This window comes from Rana temporaria, chromosome 3 (genome assembly GCF_905171775.1).
Source record: "Rana temporaria chromosome 3, aRanTem1.1, whole genome shotgun sequence".
Classification (NCBI taxonomy): Eukaryota; Metazoa; Chordata; class Amphibia; order Anura; family Ranidae; genus Rana; species Rana temporaria.
Genome location: NC_053491.1, coordinates 478123639 through 478149361, shown reverse-complemented (window position 1 = coordinate 478149361; position 25723 = coordinate 478123639). Strand labels below are relative to the sequence as shown.

Below are 25723 nucleotides of genomic sequence, written 5' to 3'. Positions count from 1 at the left end.
ACGACTTTACGTCAATGACGCTCACGTCAGTGTCATTGACGTTTTCCGTCGTGAGCTGGAGCATGCGCACTGGGCTATTTTTCCGCCTGGCACATGCGCAGTTCGATCGGCGCGGGGGCGCGCCTAATTTGAATACAAGCCGCCCCCTTTGAATTACGCGGCCATACGCCGGGCCATTTACACTACGCCGCCGCAAATTACGGAGCAAGTGCTTGGAGAATACGCCACTTGCTCCAGTAAGTTGCGGTGGCGTGGTTTAAATGGCTTACACTACGCCAACGCCGATTCTATGAGAATCTGGCCCCATGTTTTTACTATCACATCTTGTATTGTATATCATTGTTTCTGCTATGTATGCTGTATTGTATGCAATAGTGTACTTATTGAGGTTTATTTCTATTATTTTGTAGTTTCACCTAGCTTGTTCTAATAAACTGAGATCAAAGAAATATGGTATCTGAAGTTTATGGGATAAGAAGGTTTAGCTGAATGTCCTTGAGACAGAACACATATGGTCGCTCTCATTGGGCTGCTTCAACAACTTCACTTTTAAATATACACTCACAAAAGAGAGAGCGGAACCTATAAGTTTGATGACTGTATCTCCCAGGATTTATTACCTTATTTTCACTTTCTGTTTAGGAGAAACTTCCAGACGTGTTGCAATACCTCCTACTCAATGATTGTGACACAGGAGAACACTGAGATGGGTCAAACCATTCAATACGAGGTAGAAAAACGAACCAAAAATGTCACTGAGGAACTTTACAATCTCTTTCCAAAGGTGAGTGTGGGAGGGAAATTTCATAAATGTATATTTGATTTTACACAGAGATCAAACTCGCTGTAGGAGTATATTCCCCTGTCTGGATATCTTCCACTTGGTTGTCTTGCTTCCATGCAACTCCCAGACTTGAACTCAAGTGATTCAAAGACCAAGGAATTGGATTGCTTTCATGGGCGTCCAGCTTATCTCACGCAGATGCCAACAGCTTGACACAACTACCATATATACTCGAGTATAAGCCGACCTGAGTATAAGCCGAGGCACCTAATTTTACCACAAAAAAACTGGGAAAACGTATTGACTCGAGTATAAGCCTAGGGTGAGAAATCAACAGCTACTGTAAGTGGAAAAGAGGGTCAACAATGCCCATTTGCAGCCTCACGGTGTCCATCTGCATGCCTCAGCCTCCGTCACTGTGTCCATCTGCATGCCTCAGCTTCCCTTACTGTGTCCATCTGCATGCCTCAGCCTCCCTTACTGTGTCCATCTGCATGCCTCAGCCTCCCTTACTGTGTCCATCTGCATGCCTCAGGCTCCCTTACTGTGTCCATCTGCATGCCTCAGCCTCCCTTACTGTGTCCATCTGCATGCCTCAGCCTCCCTTACTGTGTCCATCTGCATGCCTCAGCTTCCCTCACTGTGTCCATCTGCATGCCTCAGGCTCTCTTACTGTGTTCATCTGCATGCCTCAGCCTCCCTCACTGTGTCCATCTGCATGCCTCAGCCTCCCTCACTGTGTCCATCTGCATGCCTCAGCCTCACTCTCAAGTACCTGATCGGCGTCTGCCGTTGTGCCCGTGTTGTCCCCATCTGTAGCCTTATCTCCTGGCGTTGTCCCCATCTATGGCCTTATTATCTCCAGCGCTGTGATATACTATACTATACTATACTATACTATATATAAAAAAACATTTGTTTTCCTCAGTTTAGGCCGATACGTATTCTTCTACATATTTTTGGTAAAAAAAAAAAAATCGCAGTAAGCATTTATTGATTGGTTTTCGCAAAAGTTATAGCGTTTACACGTTTGTTTTCTAGTAATGGCGGCGATCTGCAATTTTTTTCGTGACTGCGACATTATGGTGGACACATCGGACACGTTAGACACATTTTTGGGACCATTGTCATTTTCACAGTGAAAAGTGCTATAAAAATGCACTGATTACTGTGGAAATTACAATGGCAGTGAAGGGGTTAACCACTAGGGGCCGCTGAGGGGTTAAGTGTGCCCTAATGGAGTGATTATTACTGTAGGGGGGCGTGGCTGTAGGCGTGACATTACTGATCATCGTTCCCTATATCAGGTAACAGACGATCAGTGTCACTGCCACACAGAAGATTGGGGGAGGTTTGTTTACACTCACCTCTCCTCGTTCTTCAGCTCCTGTGACCAATCGCGGGACACAGGCAGCAATCGGGTCCCGTGGGCGCGGTCACGGAGCATCGGACTGGGTCGTGTGCACGCGCCGGCGGCACGAGCGTGACCCACGGCTGGGCTCTTAAAGACGACGTACCTGTGCCCAGCCATGCCATTCTGCCGAAGTATATCGTCGGTAGGAGGTCCTTAAGTGGTTAACCCAGATACATCACTACTAATGTTGAGGATCATCGAAGGCACTGACCAAACTTTCTCTATCGTGTCAGCGTGGCCAAACCAGGTCGCAGCACGCCGACTTCGAGGACTACCTTCCAACACTGATACCCATCTCCCAATGCCAGTTAAACCTCGATTAACAGCATCCACCGAGGATCCCATACCGTGATGGGTCCCCACTTAAGCCATAATGATCTTAATTTGTACTGCCTCCGAAGATCCCCAACCACTACCCCCAACCCCAAATTGCACAATACGCATATACATAACCAAAATAGGGAGGGAGGGTGGGAGCTGTTCCATAGTCCGGTGACAAGAGACTGACCACCGGACCCTGGCCCCTCCTACCACCAGGAAGTGACAAAACAGGCCACCCCCTACCCTGGTCAGCCATCCTCCCCTGGGTTTAACCCCTATCCTTGCCGGCTTCATCCCTGCTGCCCTGTCATGCCAGCCCTCGCCTAGCCTGTGTCTCACCCCGGGCTTCTCTGATGTATAGATACCGGGGGACGGATTCAGATAGTGCCGGCCGTCGTATCTATGCGCCTGATTCAGAGAATCAGTTACGCATAGATATCCCTAAGATCCGACTGTTGTAAGTGTCTTACACCGTCGTATCTTAGGCTGCATTATCACGCTGGCCGCTAGGTGGCGCTTGCGTATAGTTACGCAAGGAATATGCTAAATAGGTATTTACGCCGATTCAGAAACGTACGTCCCGCCGGCGCATTTTTTTACGTAGTTTACGTTAGGCTTTTTTCGGCGTAAAGTTACCCCTGCTATATGAGGCGTAGCTAATGTTAAGTATGGGCGTCGTTCCCGCGCCGAGTTTTGAAAATTGTACATCGTTTGCGTAAGTCGTTCGCGAATAGGGCTTTGCGTAAGTTACTTTCACATCGATACCAATGGGGCTTTGCGGCGTAATTTCGAGCATGCGCACTGGGATTTTTTCACGAACGGCAAATGCGCCGTTCAGAAAAAAACGTCAAATACGTGGGGTCAAGTCAAATTTAAATAAAACATGCCCCCAACATCTCCATTTGAATTAGGCGGGCTTACGCCGCAACACATACGTTACGCCGCCGTAACTAAGGGCGCAAGTTCTTTCTGAATACGGAACTTGCGCCCAAAGTTACCTCTGCGTAACGTTACGCCCGCAGAAAGATGCGCTCATCTTTCTGAATCCGGCCCCAGATCTTTATATCCATAACAATGTAAAGGAACTTCAAATTTCAGGAAATCATATAGATAAGAGAAGAAAAAGCCTCATAGTGTAAAACTGCATGGATTTATTAACCTCTTCAGCCCCGGAAGGTTTTTACCCCTCTTCCTGAGCAGAGCACTTTTTACAAATTGGCACTGCGTTGCTTTAACTAACAATTGCGCGGTTGTGCGACGCTGCACCCAAATAAAATTGGCATCCTTTTTCCTCCCCACAAATAGAGCTTTCTTTTGGTGGTATTTGATCACCTTCGTGGTATTTTTTGCGCTATAAACAAAAGAACAGCGACAATTTTGAAAAAAAAAAACACAATGGGCCAGATTCAGATACAATGGCGTATCTTTTGGCCGGCGTAGCGCATCCCATTTGCACTACGCCGACGTAACATAGTGAGGCAAGTACAGTATTCATAAAGCACTTGCTCCGTAAGTTACGTTGGCGTAGGGCAAATGGGCCGGCGTAACCCCTCCTAATTCAAAGTAGGCATGTAATAGGCGGGCTACATTTAAATTAACCGTGACCCCATGTAATGAGGGCCGTTCGTACGGTGTATGCGCGCGCATGCTCAGAATCACGTTGCAAATACTCCCTACGTAACGACGTCGGCTCAATGCTTTCAACGTTAACGTAACCTACGCCCAGCCCCATTCACGTACGCTTACGCGAACTACGTAAAATACGACGGCTGTTCCGTCGTCCATACCTTGCATGGGCTGCGCCACCTAGAGAGGTGTTTTATCTTTACGTATGTCTTACGTAAACGGCGTAGCTTACTGCGACGGGCGTACGTACGTTCGTGAATCGGCGTATCTTGCTCATTTACATACGTAAATCAACGTACACGCCCCTAGCGACCAGCGTAAATAGGCAGCGAAGATATTACGGCGTAGGAGACTTACGACGGTCTTATCTTGGCCAAATTCAGGCGTATCTGGTTTCCAGAATATTACGACGGCGTATCTACTTATACGCCGTCGTAAGTCTCTCTGAATCCGGCCCAATATCTTTTACTTTTTGCTATAATAAATATCCCATTTTTTTTTTAAAAAAAACAAATGTTTTCCTCAGTTTAGGCTGATACGTATTCTTCTACATATTTTTGGTAAAAAAAAATCGCAATAAGCGTATATTGATTGGTTTGCGCAACAGTTATAGCGTCTACAAAATATTTTTTTTTTTAGTAGTAATGGCGGCGATCTGCGATTTTTATCGGGACTGCAATATTATGGCGGACACATCAGACACATTTTTGGGACCATTGTCATTTATACAGCGATCAGTGCTATAAAAATGCACTGATTACTGTATAAATGTCACTGACAGGGAAGGGGTTAACACTAGGGGGTGATCAAGGGGTTAAATGTGTTCCCTAATGTGTGTCCTAACTGAAGGGGGGATTGGACTTACTAGCAAAAATGACAGATCACTGTTCATACATTGTATGAACACACGGTCAGTCATTTCTCCCCTAATAGAACCGGGATTACACACACAGATTCTGGTTATAACTGTGGCACAAGTGATCATTAGTGCCCGACGGTCATGGTTTTACACCAACGTCTGTATGTGAAAATACGCTCTGATGAGCGCATTACAGCAAAACCGACACTGGGGGACATCTGACAGCATACATTAATAACAATTTCCAGAAGGTAAACTGCAGAGGGCACTCAACCACAGCGGCATTGCAAGGAGAGAGGAGGTCAAGAGAAACGTGGTTAATCTATGGTTTTCTGGGTCACTAAGTGCAGTCTGTAGGTGGCACACGACTGAGGCGGCAATGCAGAAGGGGAAGGACGCTTACCAGAAGGCAAGCAGTTAGGGCGGATGGCTATAACCCAGCCTAGGCCTTTAATCCTTGAGGTTTGCACCAGGAAGCCCTCCGTCCTCTGAGTATGTTGTTCTCAGCTCCACCGTATTTAAATGCAAACAAAAAAGAGAGCACAAATAGCGTGATACTGGGACAAAAATCCTAGCAATAGTGCCTAAGGTCCACACCACCTAGTGACAACTTCGCATAAGTGACCCTCCACCAATTACAGAGGCCGCTTACCAGAAGGCAAACGGTTAAGGCGAAATGGCTATGACCCAGCCCAGGCCTTTCTCCTTGTAGTAGGGGGTCCTTCTTCCCCTCTGCGTGATGTCCTGGAAATGGTTAATACATGCAGTCCACACCACCCAGTGAACCTAATAATGAAGTGTGCCTCCACCAACCAGAGAGGCCGCTTACCAGAAAAAGACCGTTTCAGGCAGATGGCTATGACCCAGCCTAGGTCTTTGGCTCCTTGCGGTGGGAAGTCCTCCGTCCCCTAAGCGTAAGGTTTTCAACTCCCCCGTTTGAGATGTTTAAATGAAGAGAAAAACGCACATAGCGTAACTCTGAGACAGTACTTTTAATTAAAAAAGGTAAAAGGTACTCACAATATGAGCGGATAAAACAGGTGTAACAAAATAATTGCCAGCCGGCATAACAGGAGCCCTACTCCTTGGCGTGGTGACGTCACTGCGTGATCCTCCCAGACGCGTTTCGTCGCTATTGGACATTGTCAAATGGGGGTAGGGCCATGCAGTAATTCACCTTCTATAAATAGACCAGCCACCTATTGTGAACGGCTGGTATTGAGTCCAGGTACGCCATCTTTGATGTGGTAAACCCTGCCCATAATTGAACAGTAAAAAAACCCTAGGAGGGACATTACATCTTGGATCCTAATCGTGACCTGGATATTGCCCACCTCCATAGCGGGACTACGAAACCTCTTAAAGAAGACCGGTGACGGGGGGAGCTCATGGGAAAATCAGCGGGGAGGAAGTTATGTCTGGCACCGGACATTCCCTCCACGTGAGCTCACCACCTCCATCTAGTGTCCATTAATGAGATAACCCCATCTCATGCAAAGCATGAAAGTAAATTAAACAGCACCAAATATTCAAACGGACTTCATCCACCCCCTTATGGAGTCATTAGAAGCCTGTATTGTGTAGAATCTGGTTATCTGGAATAAATAACATAAAAAATACACTACTCACTAGCGTGAACCTACTCCAAAAAAAGGTGAGAGGACATATTATAGTCCTCAGAACTGTAATTTAAACAGTGTAATACTCAAAACTATATTAAGAAAAGAAACCCCATATTGTGGGACAATACAAATAAATTTATTCCCTCTCGCTTCTATCCACTGTCGCCAGTGCAAATCTTACTCGTGACTTCATGTGAATCAAACTAATTAATTAATTAAATAAATATTTAGGTGTGTAAAGGGGCAAGGCCCACTATTATAAAAATTCAAAGTGACTAGACCTGTGATCTGTCCAGTGTTAATTAACCCCCAAAAAACTTTTATATTTTCTTTTTTTTTAAAAACCCAGAATGTAACTAGGTGAATAGCTCTATAAAATTATCAAAAAAGTCATAAATCCAGACTTGATGGCAGGGCTTCACTGAAGCCCTAAACTGCAGCAAAACATATTAGAAAAAAATGTTACTCCTGCCCTCATACAGCCGATCACATTAGGCTTAACATCAGGCATTGTTGATAAAAGCATTAACATCTGTTTCTATGTTCAGGCCGAAGGGTGTATAAGTTTTAAGGCGAAAAATCCATCCCATTTCCATCTGTGAAATTTCACGTACCAAATTCCCTCCTCTCCAATGGGGTTTGTATTTATCAATCCCTAAGAACAGCGTGCTGGAGGGATCTTTTTTATGTTTGAGTCTATAGTGGTTTGAAACGGAATGGTGCCTAAACCCAGACAATATGTTCGTGATATGCTCATTAACGTGTATTTGGAATGCCCGTTTGGTGCGGCCCACGTACTGGAGACCGCATGGACATTGTACCAAATAGACCTCCACGGCAACGGGGAAGGAGTTTAAAATCAAACCATGTGTGACCTGTGCCTCTGTAGGCGTGGTCTATTTGGTACAATGTCCATGCGGTCTCCAGTACGTGGGCCGCACCAAACGGGCATTCCAAATACACGTTAATGAGCATATCACGAACATATTGTCTGGGTTTAGGCACCATTCCGTTTCAAACCACTATAGACTCAAACATAAAAAAAGATCCCTCCAGCACGCTGTTCTTAGGGATTGATAAATACAAACCCCATTGGAGAGGAGGGAATTTGGTACGTGAAATTTCACAGATGGAAATGGGATGGATTTTTCGCCTTAAAACTTATACACCCTTCGGCCTGAACATAGAAACAGATTTTAATGCTTTTATCAACAATGCCTGATGTTAAGCCTAATGTGATCGGCTGTATGAGGGCAGGAGTAACATTTTTTTCTAATATGTTTTGCTGCAGTTTAGGGCTTCAGTGAAGCCCTGCCATCAAGTCTGGATTTATGACTTTTTTGGTTATTTTATAGAGCTATTCACCTAGTTACATTCTGGGTTTTTTAAAAAAAAGAAAATATAAAAGTTTTTTGGGGGTTAATTAACACTGGACAGATCACAGGTCTAGTCACTTTGAATTTTTATAATAGTGGGCCTTGCCCCTTTACACACCTAAATATTTATTTAATTAATTAATTAGTTTGATTCACATGAAGTCACGAGTAAGATTTGCACTGGCGACAGTGGATAGAAGCGAGAGGGAATAAATGTATTTGTATTGTCCCACAATATGGGGTTTCTTTTCTTAATATAGTTTTGAGTATTACACTGTTTAAATTACAGTTCTGAGGACTATAATATGTCCTCTCACCTTTTTTTGGAGTAGGTTCACGCTAGTGAGTAGTGTATTTTTTATGTTATTTATTCCAGATAACCAGATTCTACACAATACAGGCTTCTAATGACTCCATAAGGGGGTGGATGAAGTCCGTTTGAATATTTGGTGCTGTTTAATTTACTTTCATGCTTTGCATGAGATGGGGTTATCTCATTAATGGACACTAGATGGAGGTGGTGAGCTCACGTGGAGTATTAGTGGAGGGAATGTCCGGTGCCAGACATAACTTCCTCCCCGCTGATTTTCCCATGAGCTCCCCCCGTCACCGGTCTTCTTTAAGAGGTTTCGTAGTCCCGCTATGGAGGTGGGCAACATCCAGGTCACGATTAGGATCCAAGATGTAATGTCCCTCCTAGGGGTTTTTTTACTGTTCAATTATGGGCAGGGTTTACCACATCAAAGATGGCGTACCTGGACTCAATACCAGCCGTTCACAATAGGCGGCTGGTCTATTTATAGAAGGTGAATTACTGCATGGCCCTACCCCCATTTGACAACGTCCAATAGCGACGAAACGCGTCTGGTAGGATCACGCAGTGACGTCACCACGCCAAGGAGTAGGGCTCCTGTTATGCCGGCCGGCAATTATTTTGTTACACCTGTTTTATCCGCTCATATTGTGAGTACCTTTTACCTTTTTTAATTAAAAGTACTGTCTCAGAGTTACGCTATGTGCGTTTTTCTCTTCATTTAAACATCTCAAACGGGGGAGTTGAAAACCTTACGCTTAGGGGACGGAGGACTTCCCACCGCAAGGAGCCAAAGACCTAGGCTGGGTCATAGCCATCTGCCTGAAACGGTCTTTTTCTGGTAAGCGGCCTCTCTGGTTGGTGGAGGGTCACTTCATTATTAGGTTCACTGGGTGGTGTGGACTGCATGTATTAACCATTTCCAGGACATCACGCAGAGGGGAAGAAGGACCCCCTACTACAAGGAGAAAGGCCTGGGCTGGGTCATAGCCATTTCGCCTTAACCGTTTGCCTTCTGGTAAGCGGCCTCTGTAATTGGTGGAGGGTCACTTATGCGAAGTTGTCACTAGGTGGTGTGGACCTTAGGCACTATTGCTAGGATTTTTGTCCCAGTATCACGCTATGTGTGCTCTCTTTTTTGTTTGCATTTAAATACGGTGGAGCTGAGAACAACATACTCAGAGGACGGAGGGCTTCCTGGTGCAAACCTCAAGGATTAAAGGCCTAGGCTGGGTTATAGCCATCCGCCCTAACTGCTTGCCTTCTGGTAAGCGGCTTTCCTTTTCTTTTCCGAGGGATCGTCACTTTGTGTATAGCATCACTGGGTTGCGGATTGGAGGAGCCATCATAGTCAGGACTGATCCGGACCTTTTTATCATTATACAAGCATCATTCCATCTAATACGGACTTACTACACTCTCACAGATTGTGTACACTAATAGACTGTCTGTTGTGGCGCGGCTTTTTCTTTGTTTATATTTCCTTGTGATTCACACGCCAGCTGCTGCCTAGGGTCAGGGGTGGGGAGACATTAGCACGGTTTTTGTTTTGTGTAGAAGGGGAAGGACGTTTTGAGAAACTTAGTTCTCTATGACTTCCTGCAATGACAGGAGACAGATGTCTTATTGGACGCTGGTACCCCATGTGACTCTAGCAGCCATTTTGGGTCAGGTAGAGCCTATTTAAGGCCCTGGTTTCCAGGCTTGGCGTGCATTTAATGTGTGGGTAGTATAGAGACAGGTCACCTGTCTGATAGGGACAGTGATTAGTGGCAAGGCGAGGTTCCAGACGATCCTCCTGGAAACCTCCCCATTTGGACACAGTCCGCCCCTTAAAATAGATGCTGTCGGCACATCTGGGACCTTCTCTGCTGTGCACCGCGGTTATATGCTGTAAGTGTTCCCGGTCGGGCCTTCCCACATGGTTGTTATGAATTACTGGATTCTGCATTGTTACAAGTTCTGTTCTCTGCAACCGGAACTCGTGTGTTTACTGCCGCCGCACCACACGGCACCTCCCCACATACAGAGTGCATGTGCTCCCCCACCACATGGTTAGCTCTGAAGGATAAGCAGCCCAGCACATGGCTCCTATTACATTACAATGTCTCTCTCATTGCAGAAGTCTCCTTTCCAGAAAGAAATCAGAAGCTGTGCGGTGGTGGGTAATGGTGGAATTTTAAACAACAGCTTTTGCGGCAATGAGATTGACCGGGCTGACTTTGTGTTCAGGTAAGACTATAGTTGCGGAAAAAACGAGAGACACTGTTACTAGTTGAGTGATTTACTGCTTCCCCAAATCAGTCCTTATCTCTTTCCTTTTTTTTTATTTTTAGGTTAAATTTACCTCCACTGAATTGGACGAATGATGTGGGGACAAAGACCGATCTTGTCACCGCAAACCCGAGCATCCTGCTTAATAAGTATGCACCAATGTCTTCCTAATATGAAACACATTGAAGTATAGACAATGGTGGGACTTACCAGCATGCGGAAATGTGCTCCTGTTTCTAAAATGAGTATAATTTTAGGCAAAAAAGATGCCAAATTAATAAACTTAGTGCTAGGAAATTGTTAATTTGTAGTGGAGGGGTATATATACCCTGTTCATGTATTAGAATGAAGGTAAAAAAATGGTTTCATGAATTTAAAAATAACAAAACAGTAAAGTTAGCAAATTTTTTTTGTAAAATATGAAAGATGATTTTACGCCGAGTAAATAGATACCTAACATGTCACGCTTTAAAATTGCGCACACTCATGTAATGGCGCCAAACTTAAAAATCTCCATAGGCGACGCTTTGAATTTTTTACAGGTTACCAGTTTAGAGTTACAGAGGAGGTCTAGGGCTAGAATTGTTGCTCTCGCTCAAACGCACGGCTATACCTCAGATATGTGGTTAGAACGGCTATACACATGTGGGCAGGACTTATGTGTGCGTTTGCTTCTGAGTGCGAGCTACGGGGGACAGGGGCGTTTTAATTTTTTTTTATTATTATTTTATTTATTTTTTTACACTTATTTTTTATTTATTTTTTGATCACTTTTATTCCTATTACAAGGAATGTAAACATCCCTTGTAATATGAATGGTGTGTGACGGGTCCTCTTTATGGAGAGATGCGGGGTCAATAAGACCCCACATCTCTCCTCCAGGCTGGAAAGCATGAGATCGTGAAAAAAATCATCGATCTCATGCTTACTAGCCGCAATCGCAGCTTTGTTTACTTCTGGGAACCCGGGCGTGACGTCATCACATCCCGCCCGGGCCTCCGACCGTCATAGAGATGACTGGTGACCATATGGTCACCAGTCATCTCTATGCTCATCATGTGAGAAGACACCGGCGCGGGACGATTCTTTCTCTGGGCCCCCGAGGGCACGGGAGAGCCCGGAGAAGCACCGGATGGCAGCGGGAGGGGGGATGTCCCCTCCGGCTGCCTATAAGAATGATCAAGCGGCAGAATTGCCGCTATGATCATTCTTATCATGAGCAGAATCGCCGGCAGAAGAGAAGGATATCTGAATGATGCCTCTAGCTGCAGGCATCATTCAGATATCCCCACACAAAGCCCAGGACGTCATATGATGTCCACCCAGGATGGTAGCTCCCATCTGAGGACATCATATTGAAGTGGTTAAAAGAATGAAGTGGTTAAAAGAAGAAATGTGGTTCGGAAATGGTTTTTGAGTGGAAAGTAATAATAAATAAATATAAAATAAAAAGATGAGAATGGTGCGCTCATTCAATAATGTGCCATAAGGTAATATACTCAAAGAAGGAATATGATGAGTATCCAAACATACAAATAAATAAATAAATGTGAATAAAGTCCAACTAAGGCCCAATGCTAGGAGTCAGTTCATATAAAGGCAAAAATCTCATAGAGATAACTTGAAAGAAGAAAAAAACAGATAACCCACCAATCCAAACATCGACTGTTAAATTTATGAATTGGCCGCTCACCTCCAACAATGACCCAAGCAATGGAAGTAGTGACACACAGGCCTCCTCACCGTACTTCTGTTAAAACACCACCGGAACTGACGTCACAAGGCTCCACTCGACACGTTGCGTCACTAGTCATGTGACTTCCTCAGGGATCGTAAATAAATAAGTAGCTTGCCCCCAAAAGTGTTACAGTGGAACCTTGGATTGCGAGTAACGCAGTTAACGAGCGTTTTTCAATACGAGCACTGTATTTCTAAAAATTCGAACTCAGTTTGCGAGTGTTGTCTCGCAAAACGAGCAGGATTCAGGCCAAAGTGGTGTGCAGTACCGCGTTTGGCCTGGGGTGGGGGGCGCCGGAGCCGAACACTGCCGATCGCAGCTGCTCTGCCCCTTTTTTTAAATGCACGGAAAGGCATGAGGACAGCTCGGCTGACCTCGCCAAACCTTGGAAAGGCTTGAAAACTGAGTCTTTCTGAGGTTTGCCGAGGTCAGCCGAACTGTCCTTGGGCCTTTCCGGCTGTTTTCGAGGCTCTCTGGCACCCCCCCGACTATTGCATGCCATAGAAGTCAATGTGGAACAAATTATTTTTTACTCCAATGGGGAAACTCGCTTTTATATGCGAACACTTTGGATTACGAGCATTCTCCTGGAACGGATTATGCTGCTCGTAATATATATATATATATATATATATATATATATATATATATATATATATATATATATATATATATATATATATATATATATATATATATATATATATATATATACATATATTATACCACAAAACCCTAGGGGATAAAATGGCAATCATTGCAATTGTTTATGCCACATGGTATTGTTTACCTACCTCCTGCATGCTCAGATTAGGTGTCTTTAAAATCAGGAGACCATATTTTGTTTTTTGCATGGGGTTCCTCTTGAAATGGATACCAGACCTAAAAGGCTTAGTGTGAAATTGTGAATTGGGGGGAATCCCATGCCATGTGTTATACTATCCAGCCCTTTTGCTTACATTTCTATGGATTCCTTACCATGTAAGTGAATATGAATATAACCACTGCCAGGCTTTTTTGCCCTCTGTGCTCAATTGAAGGGTCTTCTCTTTACTTCCTATCCCATAGGACATTGAGAGTGAATATGGCTGGCCTGGAGGTAAGTGTCTAAACCCATAGGAGGGCATTTCTGTTTACAGCTTCCCATCAAGGGTTACTTGACCTTTCTAGCTGTCACGGATGACACATGTAGCCCAACGCAGGTGGTCACAACGCAGCTGGCTACTGTGTGCTTCACCTATAGCATACAAAAACATGCTTTGGGGGCACACCCTAAAATGCTTTACATCTAAGATGGTGCTGCTATAAGACCAAAGACAAAACAGATTACAGTGCACACATGCAAAAAAAAATACATTTATCCTGCAAGGCTAGTTAAAAACACCTGAACATATTCCAAAATGCAGGGTTTGGTCACACTATATGGTCATATAGTGCTAAACCCACTTACTGCGACAAAGTGGGTTCTACCCTAGTAATTGAATGAAAGAACCTGTGTCTCAACCATGAGAGACAAACTCCTCTATGTGGGAGAACTTAAGGGGTTCCTCCTATGCACTGGTGGCCACTAATAAGAGGTAATGAGGAGGGGGAGGCGTGCTCCGGCCCAAGAAACCTGGTCAGAGTCTATACAGCATACAAAACACCTATAGCAGCCCCCTTCCCCTTAAGGCAAGCAGGCCTACCAGTACTTGGTTGCCCCCAGAACTTATACAAAATGCTATAGTGTCTGGCCAGCCGACCAGATGGGAACAGAGAAAACAACAGATTACTTGCATTTAGCAGATAGTGTGGTTCTAAGATGGTCTAGGTAATAAGGCAGGCAGAGTTCTGAAGTGGTCCGATATCCGATCTGGGTCATACACAGGGAAATCTAACAGAAAAGTAGTGCAGATGAACGGAAGGCTTGATCAGAACAATGCAGATCTCTGTCTCTATCACAAGTGACCAGATCAGTCAGCCAACAGATGAACACAGACAGGGAGGAAAAGCAACAGCCAACACCCGGGTGCTGGAATGAGGAACAGGGGCACTAAGTGATCATGACACTAGCAATAGAAGGTCCATATGGTCTGGTAGGCACCCCTGTTAACTGAGGTTGATGTGTGTCACTTTAGGAGCTACCATTTATGTTGGTGTCAGAACTTTAAAGATAATTTTTGCTGATGATGATCTTTTTCACTATTTTGCTTCACTTAGACTTTCTACACTTTGATATTTTTACTACAGTAATTACTTCACCATTGGATTAATGGTTATTGGATTGTTTATATCACATTTCCAACTAGCGCAGCTTTGTTGAATGTAATCATTGAGAGGGAATCCCTGGTTGTCTCCATTGGAAGGTTTCCCCCATTTATTCCTTTTCTTTTGCTTTCACTTTCAATGATAACAGTAAACATGACAAATAGAGAGGGGGAATTTTCCCAATGGGGGCACATACAGCAATAATAACCTGACGGGGGATCTAATCTCTCTCCACTCTATCCAAGACCAAAAAATAAGTTTTGCCTTTAGCTATAATTTAACAACTAAGTAATGCTGCGTACAGATGATCAGAAATTCCGACAACAAAACCAGTTTTTTTTTCCGAAGAATGTTGGCTCAAACTTGTCTTGTATACACACGGTCGCACAAATGTTGTTGGAAATTCCGAACGCCAAGAACGCGGTGATGTACAAGACATACGACGGCACTATTAAAGGGAAGTTTAATACCAGTCGTGATAGTAGAAGTTTGGTGAGAGACGATTCGCGCTTTTCAGCCTCATGCTTTTCAGTCCGTTACAGCGTGACAAATGTGCTATCCCCCTTATGAACGCTAGTTTTACCAGACCGAGTGCTTCAATCTCGTACTTGATTCAAAGCATGCGTGGAATTTTGTTCATCGGAATTGTCCACACACGATCGGGATTTACAAGAACAGATTTTGTTATCAGAAAAATTGAGAACCAGCTCTCAAATTTTTGTTGTCAGAAATTCCGACAGCAAATGTACGATGGAGCCTACACACGGTCGTATTTTCCGACAAAAAGCTCCCATCGAACATTTGTTGTCGGAAATTCTGACCGTGTTAGTAAGTACTAAGGAAGTAATACTGCTATAACACATGATGTTCAGTTCACACCAAACAGGTTTGAACACATGAACAGCCAAAGTTTGATCAAAATTTGTGTTCAGACTAAAAATTGAGCTCATCCCTATTCCTCAGCAACTGCCCCTCTTTAGGGCAAAATGTACATTGTTGCTACATAATCAAAACCTGCTAAAACGAAACATGGTAAAATGTGTGAGCTTTCCCGAGTCTCCTGCCCGGCCGCCACTGTCATCCTCACAGCAAGTGGGGCGTGAGGTGCTGCAGATCGGGACTAAGAGTGGGAGTCTTTTCAAATTAATAAGCAGGTAACCACCTGATTGTTAACATAGTAAGTTTTGCAGCTTCCGCCCTCCATCCAGACCTGTAGCTCCTCCCACCCCTTACCCTGCTGTAAGGATGACAGCGGTGGCCGGGCAGGAGATTTGGGAGAGGACCCACATCTGATTAGTGCCTCTACCCTGCCAAAGGTAGAACAGTGCAGAGGAGATTGCATTGAAAGGGGCACTCTGATGTGGAGGAGCAATGTGGCATAAGGGGCACTCTGATGTGGAGGAGCAATGTGGCATAAGGGGCACTCTGATGTGGAGGAGCAATGTGGCATAAGGGTCACTGTGTTATAAAGGGACACTATGATGTAAAAGGGCACTGTGATGTGAAGGGCACTACCAAATAATGGGGTATTCCAGTGTTAAGGGGGGCTGTAAGGAGAAGGGGAACTGAGGATACTGATGTTAAAGGTTTTTTTTTATTGTAAAGGGGGCTACAGTGTGAAGGGTTGGCTAAAGACACTGATTTAGTCCAAAAATTAGATTTGGACCTCTGCCCAAAAAATATTTTAGTAAATGGACCTCCATAAATTTTAATTCAAGGTCCCTGTTCTAGAGGGATCCCCCTGTTCTTTAACTTCTAGATGTTTCCTATAACATTTTTTTTCTACCTGGAAAGTATTTAGACAAACTATTTGAGCTAGTTAAAAATGTATGGTAAAGGTTAATATTCCTTTTAAGTGGAGTTGTTTATTTCTCCTTCGATAGATTCAGGGGCCTCAGGAAGGAGAAGGAACCATTTATCACCATGGTGAAGGAATATGGCTCCTCTATGATCCTACTACCAGCGTTCTCATATTCAATGAACACTGAGGTCTCCTTTCGGGCACTCTATACCATCAAAGACTTTGACTTGAAAAGCAGAGTTGTCTTCTTCAACCCGGACTACCTCCGGAATTTGGGCGCCTACTTTAAAAGTTTGGGACTTAAGTTTCAGCGATTGTCTTCTGGCCTCATGATGGTGAGCGTGGCGGCTGAAGTTTGTGAAACGGTGACACTTTATGGATTCTGGCCCTTCTCTGAGGACCTGGACGGAGTTTGGATCTCCCATCACTATTATGACAATGTTATTCCGAAACCTGGATTTCACTCAATGTCTGATGAATTTTATTGGTACTTACAAATGCATGCTCAAGGGTCTCTGCGTCTGAAACTGGGGCAATGCTAATTTTTTATTTTTTTTTGTTATAAAGTGGAAAAACTGATTAATTAAGGAAGAGATTTGGGTTTGTAAAGGAAATTTGTAAGTTCTGTATATAATTGTATTCTATTTTGTATGTATTGCACACTGCACTCATTGTGCACGCGGCACTAATAATGTTTTCATTACATGTTTACGTTCTTTTGAGTCCCGATTAGAATTAGCCTGCCTGTTACGCCCTTTGTTACCATAAAAGTACAATTGCAATAATAATGTGAAGCCTACGTAATCATTCATGTGTATAAATACCTTCAACTGCGTCATAATAAAGCAGAAAAGTAATTTGAACGATGTGAAGTGTATTTTTTGTGTTTGTTCCCTACTGCAGTAGTTATTAATTTGGAACTACTAATCAATATGAGGATAGGAGTTGCCTATCTATAAAATTCCATGTCAGATGGCGAGCTTTGCCTAGGAGGGGATTTACTGGTGACCCTGAGAATCCGAAACAAGGAGCTTGAGACGATTCCGGAATTTCTCACAATCAGCCAACTGAGTTAAGCCTTTGCTTACATTTGAGTTATCAGACTTCCTTGATCGGTAAGGCATTTTTCAGGACAAAGGAGTAACGGAATGGCCCGTGATACCCAGAGACTTTTGAAGGATGCGGGGTACTCCTGTGCCAGCTTCACCAATGACTCTTGGGTCTAGGGTCATCCTATGTCCAATAGGGAAATAGGATGACTAAGAAATGATATCATGAATTACATGAGGTGGGACAGTAATAATAATTCATGTATTGCAGGATATCTTGAAATATTACAAGTGGTTTATTCTGACCCCAACAGATCAATAGGACAGTATTCATTAATGTGGGGACACATAGACTGTTGAGGTGCTTATTAAGTCTACCTGGCTCCTAAGATAGTTCATTGTCTATTGTGCTAATTAAGTCTGGCTTCTGAACGACCTCTAATTGTGTGATGCTAATGACACTGTATTGTGTGAAAGTTCTATTGATGATAGATATGTGTTGGCAGTCTGAAAGGTCAGATGTCTGGTGTAGTGGATTAGCATGTCAATTATGTTTACTAAAGGAATGTGTTTTATGTAACAGGTGAGAATAACTTATCGCAGAGTCAGAACGTCTGGGTAATGATTAGTAATTAGCTTATCTGAATGTCATTATCTAACGGAATGTGTATTGAGCACTAGTGTTGAGCGGAATACGCCATATTCGATTTTGCGATATATCACGAATATATAGACGAATATTCGTGAAATATTCGCTAAAATCGAATATTCGTGATATTTTATCAAAAAAAAAAATTTGCGAAATTTCGCTAATGCGAATGCGAAATTGATTGCGAAATTCGGAAACATTCAATTTCACCTGCCCTTTGGAAAAATTTCACCTGCCCTTTGGAAAAAGTGTGGTTTTAAGTAATGGACCCTGCAACTAACAACAAGGTATTAATAAAATAAATACATTATTATATAGATTTGAGGGTTTACTTTGGCCAATTTGTATATTGATTAGTTTAATAAATATTGAATAACCATAGATTTGGAAAATACAGATCTCTCCTCTAGACTGACCTGTATTGAGTTAGGTAAAGATCAAACGCACACTGGGGCCCCTGATTCTGTTGAGTTAAAAAAAAGCCAAGTAAACCGTTTACGTTGACATCTATTAAATGTCTTTATGTTAAACAGTTATTATTCTCATTAAAGAGGTGAAATGCAAATGATGACACGGGACAAAAGATGGAAAATTCTTTGAAGATGTGATACACTGGAAAAATGCACAGAAACACTCCACTCTCTCCTATGACAACTGTGGTAGGAGAACTCTGATTGGCTCTGATGCAAAAGAAGGGCGGAGAAAGTATTCGCGAATAATCGTAATACGAATATTCGCGATAGCGAATATTCGTCAACATAAAAGGATCGCCTCAGCTTAGCTACTCGGCCCAGGGTCTCTAATCATACCAGCAATGCTTTTAGACGTCGATGGAGATCACTAGGATGTGATCTGTTTTAAAAATAAATTAAAAAAAATGCGAATATTAATAATAGCGAATTTTGGCCGCGATATTCGAGTTATTCTATTCTAACTGTGTAAAAACCTGAGAGTTTACCATTAAAGTATTCATTTGTTTTGGAACCAGAGACAGAGCTGTGTGTGTCTTGTTATTCTGGGAAAATCCATATGGATCGTGTCTGCTGGATTGTGGAGTGTCGGATAAGCTGTCTTGGGTTTGTGGAATGGAATATCGTAAACGGTGTTAACCCCTGACCATTACAAAAGGGTACCTATTTTACCCCACTGTCTGCTGTCCATCAAAGTGTTATAGAAAAGAAAAGCAAGAATAGTGATGTTCACAGGTATATGTAGTACGCATCTGCTAGATAACGTCATTTAGAGGCAAGAGGGTATAGGCACAAGTAGAGAAGAGAAAAAGACCGGCCAGTCATTATGGACAATAAATTAAGTAAGGGAATGAAGGGTAAGAGATCCTCAAAAATGCCCAGCGCAAGAGGAGCGTTATAAAATATATTAACCAAAGGTGCAGTTCCGCCTATACTGAGCCCCTAGATAAATGATTAGAGTGGACAGTGATCCACAATGATTGTCAAAGACCACATGGACTAAGAATTATGCAGATTAACCTCTTCCTGCCCGGCCTATAGCAGAATGACGGTCGAGCGGTGGTTCAGTTATCCTGACTGGGCGTCATATGATGTCCAGCAGAATAACTGCCTTTGTGCCCCCGCGGGGGCGCGCAGTGCGGCGATCAGTGGTGCGGTGTGTCAGTCTGACACACCGCTACACCGTTCTCGGTAAAAAGCCTCTGACCAAGGCTCTTTACCAAGTGATCAGCCGTGTCAAATCACGGCTGATCACGATGTAAACAGGAAGAGGCGTTTATTGTCTTTTCCTCACTCGCATCTCATAGACGCGAGTAGAGGAGAGCCTATCGGCGGCTCTCCTGATGGGGGGGTCTGCGCTGATTGTTTATTAGCACAGCCCCTCCCGTGGATGCCCACACAACACCACCAGGACCACCAGGGATGGCCACCACACAGGACCACCAAGTATGCCACCCTAGAACACAGGTGTAATGCCAATCAGTGCCCAGGCAGCTGACACTTAGTGCCCATGAAAAATGCCTGCTAGTGCCAGTGCCACCAGTGATGCCTATCAGTGCAATCTATCAGTGCAAGCCATCGGTGCCCAGCAGTGCAGCCTATCAGTAGCCACCCATAAATACCCATCAATGCAGCTGTTCAGTGCCCATCAGTGTTGCCTATCAGTGCAATCTATCAGTGCAAGCCATCAGTGTAAGTCATCAGTGCCGCCTTTCAGTGCCCGCCAGTGCTGCCTATCAGTGCCACCCATAAGTACCCATCAGTGCAGCCGTTCAGTGCCCATCAGTGTTGCCTATCAGTGCCCATCAGTGCCGCCTATCAATGCCCATCAGTGCTTAATATCAGTGCTGCCTATTAGTGCCCATCAGTGCCATCTCATCAGTGCCGCTTTATCAGTGCCCATTAGTGAAGAAGAAAACATACTTATTTACAAAAAGTTATAACAGAAACAACAATTTTTTTTAAAAAAATTGTTTAGCAAAAAATAAAAAACGCAGAGGTAATCAAATACCACAAAAATAAAGCTCTATTTGTGGGAACAAAATGATAAAAATTGTTGTTTGGGTACAGTGTAGCACGACCGCGCAATTGTCATTTAAAAAGCTGGTTTCCAGAATACGCTTAAATTTACTACTACGTGAATCTAGCCCTTTATATGTTGTCAGAGAGGGAAGATGGGATGAGCATTATGGCTGCCCGTCTGATCAGAGAAGCTAGAGAATGTGAAGTATGCGATTACAATACGTGGGATGCAAGGGATATCAGAACAAAATAAGGAAAGCAGGATTTAGGGTGGGAAATAGTAAAGAGAGTAAAGCCCTGTACACACGGCCGGGATTCTTGTCAGGAAAAAAACGTAATTTTTCCTGATGAGATTCCTGGCAAGATTTTCTTGCCGGCCGTGTGTACACATGTTCTTTTGAATGGCGCGAACGCGGTGACATCATCGACTTCGACGAGAATGCGCTCGTCACATTCAATGCCGTCGCCGCCATCTTGCTTCACCCTACCTATGCCTTGGAAGCTACCGCTCAAGTCATTTCGAGCGTGCGCGGTTTCCATGGAGACAGGTAAGTATACACACGCTCGGGTTTCCTGGCAGGAAAACACTGCCGAGAATCACAACGAGAAAATAAAGAGCAGGTTCTCTATTTTTCTCGTTGAGATTCTGGGCAGTTTTCTCGACGAGAAACCTCAAAGCCTCGTACACACGCTCGGTGTACTCGGCAAGAAAGCTCTGCCAGCAGTTTTCTTGCTGTTTCTGCCTGATAAAACCGTGCGTGTGTACGAGGCTTGAGAGAATGATAAGCATGGGTTGTGTACAATAGTCGAAAAAAATGTAAGCGATTTTAGAGAGATATTTGTGTATGTGTGTGAATGCTGTAACCTTTAGTTCTACATCTTGTGTGTGTGATTTTAGCTCTCTACAGCCCCTCCCTTTTCTCTGTCTCATAAAAAAATGTGCTGAAATAAGACAAGGACACCCGTGACATGACCACACGCAGGGCGGGACTTAGGGTGGTGGGGACCCCTGGTCTTGGAGCACTTTCGAGCCCTACCTTCTATACATTACTTTAAATAGAACAAAATGATACATACGCAATCTATGCCTAGGGAAGAAAAACAGCATAAAATGAATGTGCGTATGGGGATAAATAACCCAATATCACCACAAAGAGCCTGCCAAGGAAAAAGCTTCCGCTGTACCTGTCAGATGGAGAGGGATCATATAATTCCGCCGTACGAGCCATCGGTAGTCGACGCAGCTATAAATAGTGTCATTCGGATGCCCGCACATGCCTGTTCGCATGTACGGCGAACAGTGAACAATTTGGGGTGTTTGCGGCAAATTCGAAAAATCTGCGGCGGAACACCCTGGTAAAGTCTATAGGAGAAATCTAAAGTGCTAATTTTACCCCTACCATTTCACTAAGAAAGTGTAAAGAATTGTAAAAATAAAACACACACACACCGTGGAAAAAGTCCTTTATTAAAAAAAATAATAATAATTTCAGCGGTGGTAATCCACTCTCAAACCCCGCTCCAACGTTGTCGGTATCCTGCGACGGGTGATCTCCTCTCCGCCGCGGTCCAGCGATGAGAAGATCTCTTCATCCAGGTCCAGGATCCAGAGCGCACGCATTTCCGGCCGCCTGTCTCCACCGGGTTTTTGGGGGAACTCCACCGGAGACAGCCCGGCGAATGATGCGGTTGAGCCAGTGACAGCTCTTATATAGGTGAGGCGGGGCCACCCATCACGTGACCCCGCCCCCTCTGACGCAAAGGAAGAGCCTGGGCTTCCCCAGTGACGTAGTCAGAGGGTGCGTCAGAGGGGGGCGGGGTCACGTGACGGGTCACCCCGCCTCACCTATATAAGAGCTGTCACTGGCTCAAGCTGCGTCATTCGCCGGGCTGTCTCCGGTGGAGTACCCCCAAAAATCTGGTGGAGACAGGCAGCACAGTGAGGTATGTTCCTAATGGCACAGTGAGGCATGTTCCTAATGGCACAGTGAGGCATGTTGCTAATGGCACAGTGAGGCATGTTCCTAATAGCACAGTGAGGCATGTTGCTAATGGCACAGTGAGGCATGTTCCTAATGGCACAGTGAGGCATGTATAATGGCACCGTGAGGTAGGCAATGGCACCATGAGGCATGTAATGGCCCAGTGAGGCATGTAATGTAATGGCACAGTGAGATCTAAAAAAAAACTGTTTATGTCAGCGGTTGTTCCTGTCAGCGGTTGTTCTGGCTACCCCTCAGCTTCCAGACAGACTAGTATGAAGGGGGTCGTCTTATACGGCGAGTATATCCCAAAACCAACATTTTAGCTGGAAAATGTGGGGGTCGTCTTATACGCCGGCAAATACGGTAAACAAGAAAAGGAAGAAGTAACTCAAGAAGCCAGTCAGTTCATGTGCTGATTAGGAGCATGTTGATAGGAAGAAAAAGCAGCATGACTAAATGATGAGCTAATCCTATTTCTGCTTCTCATTCTACTGCCTAATTACAGTCAGGATGGGGGGGGGGGGTGGATGGGGTCAAAATGACCTGGGCTCAGAGGAAGTGAGTAGAGTAATGACGGCTATCAGACTGACAACATCTAGTGGCAGAGTGCCAAGTAAAATGGGGGAAATATCTGGAGTAAATCTAAATATTGCATCCAAAGTTAGTTAGGTTATACCTTTTATTAGACTATGCATCTGTATTGGTGTTAATGGGTTACTTTATGCTGCTTTAATGCAAAAATGCATAACTGTATAGTTAACTGTAAAAAAAAAGTTTTATCTGATGTTTTCGAAAATACGAATTGTTATTTTGTTCTGAAAACTCATTTTAATAAATGTAATTGGCTCAAAGCGATAGTCAAAGCTCTGGTGGCTCAGCTCCCTGTAGGACTCCACTTTCATGACGTAACAATGAATAAAACCTATAAATTATTATCCTACAGTAAATCAGCAGCTCTTTATTCTATAATCGGCTGTGAGGTGTGAAATGTGCTCTGTGCATTTGCTGAATTTTTCAAAAGATTTCTAGCAAACAATTAAAAACTTCTAGGAGGTTCCACTGTTGCAGGTAAGTGACCACAGAGCAGGGGGGAGGGGGGAGATGCAAAATACTTAAAAATACTTTATGTAGTGGTCATTTATATGATATATTCTATATAATATATATAAATAATTTATGATTTTCAGGTCTTCAGCTTACTTATCTCCTTTAATAAAAGAGATAGTTGGAAAGAATACAGGTCATGCCTGAACGCTTGTTATGATGTTATGATCCATTGAGCCCATTGCTTAAAAATGCTCAATTGTAAAGCAAAGTAAAGCTGTGTTTTTTTAACAGATTGGTTAAAACCCCTGTAACATAATAAAAAAAAAATATATTTTTAAAACCAGAGACCCTGAAGAATTAAAGGATGGTGGTTCCAAATTTTCACGTCACACTGCGATGGTTTATCAAGCACAAAAAAATTCACAGCGGCTGGGAAAAACAAACCTAAAGGGGTATAATGCTCATTGCTTCTGTGTTCATTCACTGTAGTGGAGATCAGAGAGCTGGTATACCTCTCCTCTACCCAGCAGCACCTACAATTGGGGGGAGGGATGGGTCATGTGGGGAAGGCACACTACCAGGGGTCTGTGGAAACGACCGGGCAGCTGTACAGGTCACTTTAACCTGTTTACCGACCGTTGGCCAGTTAGCTATAAATACACTCCCGTAGCTTATGTCAAAGGCAAGGAGAGTATGTAGTTGGCAAAAGTATGCATAGTCAAACAATGGGGGTTAGGGTGACCACATTTGAAACTGCCATTCAGGGACACCCCCCCTTCCTAAAAAATCAGCTTGTGCTGTAACGAATCAAAGCACAGATGGGGCAGCGGGTGCACGCTTTACCCAGAAGCACTGATCAGGCCCCCCCCCAAAAAAAGGACACGGCATCGCCACTTTACTCACTGACAGTACTTTTCTGGGCCAGCCAAGGCCCGTTTTACCTTGTTCTAAGGGTGGTTCTACAGTGATTAGACACAAGAGGCGGGATTTTAGATTTCTCCAATCACAAGCAGGGTGTCCAGGCTTTCCCGGCCAGGAAAAGTACTGTCAGTGAGTAAAGCGGCAATGTGGTGGCCTTTTTGGTGGCATCAGATCACCTCTGGGGGGTGGCTGTGTCAGTTTTATTCTGGGACACTGTATTGTGCTGGTATTAAGGTGCCAGTGACAGACCTGCAAAATGCAGGACTGTCCCAGGCAATCGGGACACTTGGTCACCCTAATGGGGGTGTCTCTTCACGGCATATGGCTTAACTGGATTGGTGTCACTGGGAATAATAGTAACTTTCAGCACTGGTGTCAGTGGTGTTAAAATGATTTTAAAGGCTGTGACGGACTGCCTGCCATCCAACCTGGTTGCCTTCATCAAGATACAGCTTCCTTCACTCTGGGACCAGAAACCAGTCACCCAAGATTTAGATGACACTAGCTTAGGTGCAAACTGGAACTGACTTTATTGTAAACTCACACAGAATATATAGCACACAAAATCAGATAAGAGCTTGATTACATTATCCTATTGTCGTTTTTCGGCATGAAAAAAAACAACGTTTTTAAAAACGTCATTTAAAATGATCGTGTGTGGGCTTCACATCGTTTTTCGGCTTCTGAAAAACGACAAAAAAAAATTGAACATGCTGCATTTTTTAACGTTGTTTTTTTAAATGTCGTTTAAACCCGCGCATGCCCAAAAGCGAGTTATGAGGCGGGAGCGCTCGTTCTGGTAAAACTACCGTTCATAATGGAGTAAGCACATTCATCACGCTGTAACAATCAAAAAAGCGTGAATCGTCTTTTACTAACAAGGAATAAGCTAAAAGCAGCCCAAAGACGAATAGAACTTCCTCTTCAGAGTGCCGTCGTACGTGTTGTACGTCACCGCGCTTTGTTCATCATTTTTCAAAAACGATGGTGTGTGGGCAACATCGTTTTTAATGATGAAGTTGGAAAAACTTTGTTTTTTGGACATGCTGAAAAACGTCGTTTTTTTTTATGCCGAAAAACGACCGTGTGTACGCGGCATAAGCAATGCAAACTGTAAACAGTAATATCATCAGTACATCTAATGAACATAAACATAAACACATAAACATCCCACAATAATTTAATAACAAGGTGAAGTGGCCACA

General features: G+C 43.8%; 1 protein-coding gene across 5 annotated transcripts in view; it reads left to right on the top strand.

Annotated features, from left to right (window-relative positions):
- LOC120933640 (alpha-2,8-sialyltransferase 8F-like) overlaps nucleotides 1-17241 on the top strand; it is a 38400-nt gene extending 21159 nt beyond the window's left edge. For all 5 annotated transcript variants that reach the window (XM_040346955.1, XM_040346954.1, XM_040346953.1 and 2 more), the window contains exons 4-7: nucleotides 643-784; nucleotides 10438-10547; nucleotides 10652-10738; nucleotides 16458-17241. In XM_040346955.1, the coding sequence (XP_040202889.1) occupies nucleotides 643-784; nucleotides 10438-10547; nucleotides 10652-10738; nucleotides 16458-16917 (799 nt within the window). In that variant the 3' untranslated portion in view covers nucleotides 16918-17241. The remainder of the gene's footprint in view (nucleotides 1-642; nucleotides 785-10437; nucleotides 10548-10651; nucleotides 10739-16457) is intronic.
- Nucleotides 17242-25723: the final 8482 nt, after the last annotated feature.